The sequence below is a fragment of the Arachis hypogaea genome, chromosome 16 (assembly GCF_003086295.3).
Source record: "Arachis hypogaea cultivar Tifrunner chromosome 16, arahy.Tifrunner.gnm2.J5K5, whole genome shotgun sequence".
Taxonomy (NCBI): domain Eukaryota; kingdom Viridiplantae; phylum Streptophyta; class Magnoliopsida; order Fabales; family Fabaceae; genus Arachis; species Arachis hypogaea.
Genome location: NC_092051.1, coordinates 35,527,324 through 35,538,886, shown reverse-complemented (window position 1 = coordinate 35,538,886; position 11,563 = coordinate 35,527,324). Strand labels below are relative to the sequence as shown.

General features: G+C 33.1%; 2 protein-coding genes across 2 annotated transcripts; one reads left to right on the top strand and one right to left on the bottom strand.

Annotated features, from left to right (window-relative positions):
• Positions 1 to 4,061: 4,061 nt before the first annotated feature.
• LOC112759026 (uncharacterized) lies at positions 4,062 to 8,635 on the top strand. Its single transcript, XM_025807837.3, has 6 exons — positions 4,062 to 5,337; positions 5,999 to 6,187; positions 6,334 to 6,573; positions 6,677 to 6,894; positions 7,001 to 7,255; positions 8,211 to 8,635. The coding sequence occupies exons 1-6, from the start codon at positions 4,920 to 4,922 to the stop codon at positions 8,466 to 8,468; spliced, it is 1,578 nt and encodes a 525-aa protein (XP_025663622.1). The 5' UTR covers positions 4,062 to 4,919; the 3' UTR covers positions 8,469 to 8,635.
• Positions 8,636 to 8,894: 259 nt separating this feature from the next.
• On the bottom strand, positions 8,895 to 10,668 carry LOC112759027 (mitochondrial import inner membrane translocase subunit TIM14-3). Its single transcript, XM_025807839.2, has 3 exons — positions 10,507 to 10,668; positions 10,152 to 10,324; positions 8,895 to 9,326 (listed from the first exon to the last, which is right to left on the bottom strand). The coding sequence occupies exons 1-3, from the start codon at positions 10,507 to 10,509 to the stop codon at positions 9,170 to 9,172; spliced, it is 333 nt and encodes a 110-aa protein (XP_025663624.1). The 5' UTR covers positions 10,510 to 10,668; the 3' UTR covers positions 8,895 to 9,169.
• Positions 10,669 to 11,563: the final 895 nt, after the last annotated feature.

Genomic DNA, 11,563 nt, shown 5'->3' with positions numbered 1-11,563 from the left:
TTCTTGAATCAATTCATCAATCAAGTCACCTTTCATGCTTCTATCCAGCTCACTAAGGTATATACCCCTTACATTGATTGTCTCGCATTTTTCTATAGGATTTAACATTGTCTTACTTGAAAAAAGAATTTTTTTTTTTTTGCTTTTCTGTCAAATGCTTGGAGATATGCTCCACTTACACTTCTAAATTTTTGATGGAAATTTTATGGTTTTTGAAGTTTATTCTTGTTTTTTGCCTAAAATTTTGGGTTTATTTAACAAACTCAACAGTGGATTGAGACAATCTCTCCACAACAAGCTCAAGAAAATTGACTTGTAGTTCGGCTTCAAGAGGACAGCAAGAATCGAATTGTTTTGGTTGATTTAAAGGTTGTTTATAAGCTTGTTCTTGATAAAAAAAAAATTGATAAGATTTGGTGGTTGAAAAGTTAAGGTGAACTCTGTGAAAATCGATAACCAAGAAGTTCAAAAATTGATTGAAAATCAAATAAAAAATTTGAAAAAAAATTAAAAGAAGGTTCGATTTTTAAAGAGGAGGTGTGATCACCAACACAGTTTATTTTTTAGAATAAGATTGTATTTTGATAAAAGATCGTAGTTAAAAATAGTAATTTTATAAGTTTATGCGTATTTTGGGTAATAAGCAAAAGTTTAAGAGTAAAATGGATATTTTATAAAATTATTGGATTAAAAGAAAAATATTTTAAAGTTTAAGGTTAAAATATAATTCTTAAAAGTCAAATCAGAAAACTTTAGTTAACAAGTTTTAAATAATAGTAAAGCAATAATGATATTATTCTTTTATTATTTATAATAATTTTCTTATATTAGTATAATATATTAGTATTCTAATTAAAAAAATATTATTTTATATCTATTTATAATATTATAAGAAGATAAAATAGTTATACCCCTTAAAAATTTTAGAAAGACAAAATTAATTTAAGAATCTTTGATTCTTTGTTCATAAGACACTCTGGGAATGGCGAGAGAAGAGTGCGGAGATAATTTATATTGTTGAAATGTAAGAAAGTAAAAGAGAGTGATAAGATAGAAAAGAAGAAAGAAAAGAAAAAATAAGAAAAGAAAAACACTAAAGGGATCTCCGTCACAGTAGAGTAAAGAACAAAGACTAAAAGAATCTAAAGAACTTCTCCCACAGGAGAGCAGAAAATAAAAAAGAAAATAATATATTAACTAAAGGGATGTCTGTCACACAAGAGCATATTTCTGCTACAGGAGAGCAGATGCCAAAGATGAAAAAAAAAACTATAAAAGACCGCTTTCCACATGAGAGCAGATGAAGCATGATTGTTGTTTGAGCCTTAGTGCCAAATGTATAATGGGGACGCCTACACATTATGAACTGTTTTTCGGATGTAAGCATATTACAACACATTTAAAAGTCACATTGTATGCGGTCTGGCCATAAGACATATATACACACTGTATGCATATGGAAAGTCATATCTGGGACTTTTGTCCGGGTAATGTCGGGAGCGGGTAGGCAACCGACACATGAGCTCATGGCTTGCGTAGGGCTAGACATGCATCATACTTGTTTGCGCGTATTCCTCTGTGATGTATTTTCTGTGTATATGTGTAAGTGTTCTGTATATACTTTATGATTGTTGGACTTCTGTGTTCTATATTTGTTAAGTTAAATGTATTCTATTACTTGTTGCAGTTGGCTAACAATAGTAAAATGAACTTAATTTCTAACCCCAACCCTACTAAGAACTCCCTAATTCTTACCACCTCTTTCCAACTTTTTTAGTTACAGGTGTGAAGGCTTTTTGAAACTGTAGAAGCTTAGAAGAGTTTGTTTGCAAGTTAAGTTGTTAAAATTTATTTTTTCCTCGTCTTGTTAGTTGAAGCTTTTATTTCAGACGGTTAGACTTGTATATGTTGTTTATTGATTAACTATAATGTATTACTAGTAATTATATGATTATTATTGATTGAAAGTCTTTTTCAAACAGTTATTAATGAATAAAAATAAAATTTATTAGCTTTCATCTGATAAAATTGGAACGTGATAATATCGTAAAGGCTTAATATTAAATAGATAATAAAAAAATAGGTCAATAACACCTTACTTTTAATATGATCATGACATGTTAGAAATTGGGTCGTTACATATATAACCACCAAGGACAAAACGGTAATTTTATCCCACATATAATGACACGCACGGTTACCAAAATAACCGAAATGACACTCGAACGATTACGAAAAGACGTAACGTTCATATTTGAATCACCTCGTGTACTCGACTTATTTTTCAAGGCATATTGTAAACCCAACTTGAATGAAAGAAAGTTACAAGAGATCAGGACCGACTTAAAATTGATTGAGTTAGACCTAAAGAAGTTTGGTCTCAAGAGTTTGTTCTCAAGTAAGAACACTGTTTATACCCTAGCCTACAACTAACCCTATGATATCTCGTATTAATCTAGAAACGAGATCTCAAGAACCTCCCTAATAAAAGGGAATAATTATCCACCATCAAAGGTGAAACCACTTTATAAAGTGGTTATCTACTCACCACTTACAACTATAAATATCCTGACATGTTAGGCATTCTTCAAACTCTATTCTGCATAAAAAATTTGCCTAAAATTTTGCTAACTTAAGTATCGAAATCTCTTGAAGGTAGGGGTGGCAAGCGAGGAAGCCCGCCCCGCCCCGCCCCGCCTAGTGAGGCAGTCCCAAAATCCCAGCCCGCCCCGCCTAATGGCGGGCTGGCGGGCCGGCGGGCTAAGCCCGCCAAATATCTTTTTTTTTTACTTTTAACTATTAAATAATATATATAAAAGTATAAAAAAATCTCTTCTATTTTTTACTTTTAACTATTATAATTTCTAAAAGTATAAATAAATTATAATTTTTATATTCACAAACATTAAAGTCTTTGTAATTATAAATATTGTTCCCAAAGCAAAATAAACATAATCCAAAACATAATTATAAATAGTCTCTAAAACAAAATAAACATAATCCAAAACACTCAATTTTCATCTTCATTTTCTTGTAAGTTGGGTTGGGAAAAGTTGGGTTTTGGCAAAAAAAATTGTAAAAATACCCCTTGATAAAAAAAATACTAAGCCCGTCGGGGAAGCCCGCCCCGCCCCACCAAAGCCCGCGATTTAAGCGGTGCGGGTTAGTCAGGCTTTTACTATTTGGCGGTCCTAATTTCCTAGCCTAGCCCGTCTTTTTTGGCGGGTTACGCGGGCCGGGTCGGGTCGGCGGATTTAAGCCCGTTTGCCACCCCTACTTGCAGGTACCACTTTCTACCTTCATCAAGATATCAGACGGCGATACTTCAACGTCAAAAAATATCAAATGCTACTCCAAAAGGAGTTTGAATCTTATATTCAAACCCAAATCACAGTATTAAAAAACCCTTGAAACACTATTATTTTAGTAACTACTTTTTTCTAATAATGGCTTATTTTAAAAAGAAACAATTACAGTTATTTTTAAGGAAAGATGCTCAACAATTAACATGCATTATATTGCAATTACGTAAAAAAAAAAGTTTATTTCAAAAAGTGGTTCAATTAAATTTATCCAAATTAGAATATTAATGTGTTTCAAGCACTCTAAATATTCATTCCTCACTGCTACTATATTGGGCTACGGAGTCCAATTATTAAACCCAAATGCTAAGCCATCTTCCAGAAGAAGAAAGTACCAAGTTTTCTAATATTGCCTGGATCTTCTGTTTGCAAAGCCCAATAACCAAAGCTAGGGCTACCCAAAAGAAAAAACGGTATGGGCTTACTGCATTTGTTATTCACTTGAAAAAAATGAAAGGCCGTTTACCGAAAAAACTGAAAGGTTGAGGATGGAAGGAAAATAATCAAAATAATGATGTATCTACACTTGAAATTTTTTCTTTAAAAAATTTAAAATATCTATTAAATTTTAAAATGAAAAAATGAAATAGATAAAAAAACTAAAAATAATAAAAAATAAATAAATTTTAATAGCAATTATCTAATAATAAAAATAATGGGAGATGAGCACATGAGAAGATTGACGAGAAAGAAAAGATCCCGATGACATTGAATTGATCCAGGCAACTCATCACATGTGATGCTGAAATGCTGATTATCTGACACTGCCACCGACAACTGTCCCCACTAAACAATTGGCCCGCCCCCAGCTGCCCACCAAATCTCCTTCCCTCCCTCCTTTCCACTTCCTAGTACAATACATTTGCTCCCTCTGAATTATTTAATGAGATTTTGTTAATTCAAATATAATAAACCTCTCTCCTTTTTCTATGAACTAAAAAAGTTTACATAAATCAAAATTTGAGACAAATACCTTTAATGGAAAGACTAAACAAAATTGTTGCTGCTTACAAAATTCCTTGTCATCTGTAATGGAATAGTGGAATAGGTCACCCTTTTATTATTCTATTTTTCCTTGACCGTCTTAGTTGACTCTCTCTTGCTTGGCAAACCAAACAGTAACCAATTTACCATAGTAGCAGTAGAAAATCAAGGAAAATGCTAACACTTCGCATAGGCCTTGTGATTTTCACTGGGGCACATGTCTCACCACTGTCAGAATAACACAGAGTTACCACTACCCACTCCACATTCCATTCCATACTTACTTTTTGCATTTTCCTTCTTTCTTTATTTGGTTTGTTAGACTTGGTACTACTATTCCTATCTCCCTCTTCTTTTTAATCTTTTCCTTTTGTTTTTATTCAACACTTCGCTTCCAGATCACGCATCCGAGAGAGAGAGAGAGAGAGAGAGAGAGTAGCAGTTAATCGAATGATTCGTGTTCTATCACCATCATTATCTCCACTGCAATTCATTTTGTGATGTCATAAACCGTTTCACGAGTTATGAAACTCTGCTTCCAGTGAGTGAGTGTGAGTGGGAAATAAATAATTAATGGCGGAAATGAGAGTGACGAATTCGTGGAGCGATGAGCTAGCGAGTCTCATGGACGACGATCCGGTCGGTTTCTCGTCTTCCACGACGTTTGAGGTGAGGAGATCGGTGTACGCGCCGCCTCCGCCGAGCGTGGAGGAGCCAGTGGTGGTGGCGGAGGGGGAGGAGAGCTTGAAGGAGCAGGCGATGGGGTTCTTGATGGCATGGTGTGAGATACTGATGGAGTTAGGTAGGGGATGCAGGGACATACTGCGGCAGAACTTTCTCAACGAAGATTCCTTCCTTTTCAGAAACTTCGCACTGCCTTGCGCTAAGGTATCAAAGAGGTTGAGTTTCCTCAACGATTTCTTGCCCGAGGATCGCGATCCCTTCCATGCCTGGTCCATCGTCGTCTTCGTTTTTGTTCTTGCCCTCGCAGGTTCGTTTCTTATTCTAATTCCATCTCATATATTTCTATTGGATTTCCACGGTTCTGATGAATTTGTTTCCGAGAACAATTTATAGTTTATACATATTAGTCTTCGATCACCATCACTGTCTTGAACATGTTAAAAAAAAAAAAAATTAGTGCGGCCACTATTTACTAATTGTGAGGATAAATATTCTTTTGTTATTAAAAAATAATGACATACTCCGAAATAGTCATTCTAAATACCCTTCTAATTTTTAAATAATTTTTAATTACTTTTTAAGTTTTTATATTATTCATTTCATGGTGTATTTGACTTTTACTTTATTAGGAATTAGAAGGATGATCGGAATGATATAATTGTCTCCCTAGCGGGACTCTTAGTAAAATTGTTCAGTGTTGTTAGTTATCAGTTACAACGCCATGCATCATAGTTTGAAACTTGTTGCAATGGGATCATTGGTTACTTCTGGAAAGGAATCAAAGGATCGTTGACTATCCATGCCTCAGTGAACTTGCGTGTTCGCCTATAATTGATTTTCTATATCTATGCCATTGCAGTCAATCAATCCTCGTGTACATTCTATTCTATCAGATTTTGGAACAAGTTCTGTAATTTATTAAATTAATCTCTTACAGGATTTACTAACTTTATGCAAGTTATTTGCAGCTATAAGTGTAGATCCCAATCATGATGCTCTAACCGAGGTGATGAAGGTTCGCACACACCCTCCCAGTGCTAGACGCATATTACTTCCAGACGGTAGAAACATGTCTTATTATGAGCAAGGTGTTTCAGCTGGCAGAGCTAGATTTTCTCTTGTTGCTCCACATTCTTTACTTTCATCTCGATTAGCAGGTATAAGAAGTAATTTAGTTTTTCTTAATAATCAGAGAAAAGGGCTTCAATTGTATTTCATGCATCTTCTTATCAACAGCATACACTGCCAATTAGAGTTCTAATCTTTTGTTATGTTCTATTGTCTTGCTCCCTACCTATGCAAGGTATACCTGGGGTTAAAGCATCATTGCTTGAAGATTACGGTGTCCGTTTGGTCACATATGATCTTCCTGGTTTTGGGGAAAGTGACCCTCATCCCACCAGAAGTCTCAATTCATCAGCCACTGACATGTTACATTTAGCCAATGCTGCCAATGTTACTGATAAGTTCTGGGTGCTATGTCATTCAAGCGGATGTGTTCATGCCTGGGCATCACTCAGATATATTCCTGACAGAATCGCAGGTTGTTAGCCTTGATAAAGTGTATAGTGTCTGGTCACCTTTATAGTGCTCCTCATACATTTGTCATCTAATAATGTGATTTATGGTCTTACCTGAGATTGCAGGTGCAGTGATGCTAGCTCCTATGATTAATCCATATGAACCTGGCATGGTTAAAGACGAGATGAAAAGAACTTGGGTGAAGTGGCTGCCAAAGAGGAAATTTATGTATATATTGGCTCATAGGTTTCCGAAACTTCTCTCTTTTTTCTACAAGAAGAACTTCTTGCCGGAAAATCATGATCAAATTGATAAGCAGCTATATTATTCATTAGGAAAGAAGGTGATTGTGTGATAACATTAGATCATGATCAAATATTATTGAGCATTGACTTTAAGCTGCAGTGTAATGAAATGGATTTCTGTCATGATCTTTTTCATATGTTCAGGATGAGATTTTGATTGAAGAACCAGAATTTGAAGAATTTTGGCAGCGTGATGTGGAGGAGTCGGTTCGTCAGGGAAGTGTGCAGCCATTTATAGAGGAAGTTATTCTTCAGGTATCGAAATGGGGTTTTGGCATAGAAGAACTTCGTGTGCAGAGGAAGTGTCAAACAAGAAGTTTACTTCTTTGGTTGAAGTCCATGTACAGTCAGGCAGAATGTGAGTTAGAAGGATTTCCTGGCCTTATACACATATGGCAGGTTTGATACTCACAAGTCATAACCTTCATTGGCTATTGCTGCTATCATGTTCTACATTTCTGTTATATATCAGGAACTTGATCTTCTTATCAGTAAACTATGGTATTCAACGTTATTTCATTATGCATGACCAGTACCTCAAAATTGAGTTTTGATCAACCAAGTCTTTTGGTGGTCAAAATAAGTGTCTTTTTAGCTATAAATATGTTGCTCAGGATTATTTAATGATGCTTTCGATACTTATTTTATTCCAACTTTACTTTTATATTTATTATTCCGATAAAAAATAATAATCATAATTTAATGGAAAGAGACATCAGAGGATACTATAAGCTTGTTTGTGTGTCATTAAGTTGTTGAAAAAAATCTAAAAAATCTTTTTTCAATGATTTTTTTTATTTTTTTAGCGTATTTGTTAAATTTTTAATAGTAAAAGTAAAACTATTAGAAAAAAACATTTTGTTTATTAGTTATAATTTCTTCCTTTTTTAAAAGCTCTTTTTTATTTAAAAAAAAAGATGTTTTTGTGTAAAAAATAAATAAAAAAATATTTTTATATTGTTATATCCAAACATAAATAAAATAATTTTTTTATGCAAAATATCTAAACATAAAATTATTTTTATTTTTCTAAATTTTTTTTTAAAAAAACCTCAAAAAAAAATTATTCTTTTAGAAGTTCATCCAAACAAATCCTATAATTAACATAAAATAATTTTTTTATCCTGCTATTAAGCCAATTTAATGACTTATAAATTCTTTTACTACAGTCTTAGAACTTAGATGACACTTGTTCATGGATTAACTAATCTGTACTACAGAACAGACTCATAAACGCCCTCCTTTCTTTCGTTTCTTCTGTTTTTTTTTTTTTCATTGTTTTTCTTGTCTTAACTTTCTTACAGTTGAACTTGTTACATGTGGGTCTGACGTTTCCTTCTTGAATTTTGAACAGGGAATGGATGATAGAGTGGTCCCACCATCAATGATGGAATACATAGGACGGGTATTACCAGAGGCAATAATCCACAAGCTACAAAATGAGGGCCACTTTTCCTATTTCTTTTTCTGTGATGAGTGTCATAGTAAGATATTTTCCACTGTGTTTGGAACCCCTCAAGGTCCTATACAAGAACCACAAGAGGAAATTGCATACGAGGAAAATACAGAAGATCTTATCCAACAACGTACTTCTGATTCTGATACGGCATGACACGAAACTGCTGATATACACCACTAGTTAGTTGCATGTAAATAATAAACACAGGCAGCTCCTATTCACCATGGAGCTTGAAAGGAGAATATTTGTTACGATTCTTAAATTTTGGAATCATAAGATGACAAGAACTTCAAAATCAAGTCATAAGAACTTTTGTAGAATTATTACCTACGTTGTTTTACCTAACCTCTCCCCTTTTCCACAAGCATTATTATGGCATGATGTTCTTCACCGGAATGGAGTTCTATTTTCTTCCATTTGCCTGATTGGAGCTGTTTTAAATTGTTATCTTAAAAAAAATTGTTTAATCATGCCATTAAAGCTTTGAAAGGCATTTTTGGAAATATTAAGAGCCTTATTTAACATAGTTATTAAGAGCCTTATTTAACATAGTATATTACGGATTTTATCTACAAAGAATGAGGAAAAACATGGATATCATAGACAAGTAAGGTATTAAACATCATAGAAAAGAAGTGCATTGTTTTTAATCCTCTGAAGTCTAAACATAGCCAAGCTATAACACAGGCTCCTCTTATGGACTAATTTTTTTGCAGGTTAAAATTTTATCACTAGGTAATCACTAATCTACTTGGAAGACTCGAATAATTATAATCGATATATAATTGTAGTAAGGAGCGTTGTCGATACTGGGGTCAAGAGCAGAAAGAAGGAAAAGATTACACTCTTTAGCTTCAAAATGCTGACCCACCACCCTTGATCTTTCCAAGCATGACCTCTTTTGCTTCATTGATTTTGGATGCTAGGTAATGGCTTCCACCTGCATCCGGATGGTTTGCAATCATCACCCTCCTATGTGCTTCTTTAATCTTATCTGTCGGAGTTCGATCTCTGCCATTATCAAATTTTGGAACAGCATGAGAAAAATTATACCAAAATGCATGAAGATTGTTAAGTACATAGATAAAAAAATGCTGTGGTTCACTTTGTTGATCCAAGTTATCATGAAGACTTTAAGTTTTAACTCTGCTCTCTCCACTCTTGTCCAGGTTTGGGACATAATATGTAAGGATTTGCAACAAACCACGGCATAGGCAGAGGTCTGTTGAGTTGATTCCTGAACTAATCAATCAAAATTAGGAATACTCATGAATTCATGAGAGCTGACATTGCCAAAGACAATGACCCACACTTAGCAACATAAAATAGCTTATATGAACTTAATGCAACCACCGTCAAGGGAGCAGCGCATTCAGTGAATGGACGCTATCTAACATTATATAAACGGCTGCAGCTGTCCCTAATTTTGAATCATCAGCCAAAAATCCAAAACTGCTAACACTGACATTTTGTTTAACAGAATTTAGCACTCATTGCCGTAGACTCTGTTATTCATGGAAAACACTTATCAGCAGGGTCACAGAGATATAGTTGTGGGACTAAATCCAAGGGCCTAATGTGATAGATGAGGCTTTTCCAAAGTCTTAATTTGCAGGTAATATTCACCGAAAATTACATTAACAATCCATCTTCCAATTCCATTGTTGCAATTAGGTAGAAAGTCCAATATTTTGCATTCATCAAGAAATGAATTCTAACCAAAATTTCTAATCCTTTAGGTCCTTTTCTAACTTAAATTATCATTGCAGAAGCAGGATACTTGACAATGATAATCAACTCTTTGTTTGAACAAAAATGGTTGTGTATTATTATTACCTAACCCCAAGCACCAGAGCAGCTTCCCTTCTATTCATAGTAGCTTGGAAACCGCCTTCGTAAAATCTACGCACTCGAGGTGGCCTCGCCTTGAATGCTTGCCAGGCATGGATACCATATCTACCAACAGTTGCAGCAGCTGCCACAGCAAGGCCTGCCAGAAAAGGTGTAGCCTTCTCCAAAATTTAATGAATTCAGTAAACTAGAACATTTTTTAACATACAACTTTTGTTCAACAACCATAAACCCTTTATCAATCAAACATGGCAGAGAAATTGTGCAACATTTGTGAAATCATGGCTTTGCTTTTTATAAACTGAAAAGCGAAATGAGAGAGAGAGAGAGAGAAACTAACCATTCCGAAAACTGTTAAACCCTTCTGCAACGGAAACTGGCTTGTGTTTGCGTTTCCTTTCGCTTCGTTTTTTATTGTTTCGCATTTTCTTTCTTTGGCAATACGTAAAAAGAAAATAATCTTCAAAGTTGTTTTGTTTAAATATGGACATTTGAAGTGTATTATATTATTAAAAAAATATTCAACACGTCTTCTTATATGTTCAATACACCCCCCACTTGTCACCAAAAAAAAAAAAAAAAATACACCCCCCACTTATTATAACACGCCTCTGTTTATTGACTTCTTTTTTGTAAAATTTATCCATTTATAATTACATTCAATAATTTTATTTCTAACAAAATTATCAATATTTTTTTTATATAAAAAAAATTAGTCTTACTTTTATACTGGAAGAATGACTGTATTTTAATTTTTATTTTTAAATACAATTTCAACAGTAAATTACACTTACATCCGGGTAGTTACGTAATATTAAATTAGATACGATATTTTCCGTAGAAATATACATTAATCTCTTCAAAATTGAACTTAATTAACCTTTAACACAAATATATTTGATTTAAAAATAAATGAATACCCAATTCGGTTTCTGATAATTATTTTGAAGGATTACGAGGTTTTCAAACAAAAAATATTCTTTTTGATCTTTGATATTTAATTTTGTGAGATTAGTTAGTTTTTGTATCAATAATTTTTCTTCAAAATATATTTAGGTAACACGTTAATTACTAATATATCTAGCATTTAATTTTTATAAGTAAAAATAATTTAAAAATTACTAATATTTCTTAATTTTATATAATAAATTTAGTTAGTGTATTTAAAAAAGTAATAGAAAAATAAAAATAAAAACTAAACAGTTTTTATAATTATCATTAAAAGACAACGAAACTTCTAATAAAAAAGAATTTGTTAATCTTAATTGGTTTTTAACGGATAAATCAACAGTTTAACATATCATGTAAATTTATTCTGTTAATATCAAATATTGACAAAAAGACTAATTAGTTTCATAAAAATAAATATCAAGAATAAAAAAAATTTATTAAAAATC

Bases quoted from the DNA above. Each gene is read 5' to 3' on its own strand.
- LOC112759026 (XM_025807837.3), top strand. From the start codon at position 4,920: ATGGCGGAAATGAGAGTGACGAATTCGTGGAGCGATGAGCTAGCGAGT. The intron at 6,895-7,000 runs GTGATTGTGTGA...TCATATGTTCAG, and splicing joins ATTATTCATTAGGAAAGAAG to GATGAGATTTTGATTGAAGA. The intron at 7,256-8,210 runs GTTTGATACTCA...AATTTTGAACAG, and splicing joins GCCTTATACACATATGGCAG to GGAATGGATGATAGAGTGGT.
- LOC112759027 (XM_025807839.2), bottom strand. The intron at 9,327-10,151 runs GTAATAATAATA...TGATAATGGCAG, and splicing joins GCTCTGGTGCTTGGGGTTAG to AGATCGAACTCCGACAGATA.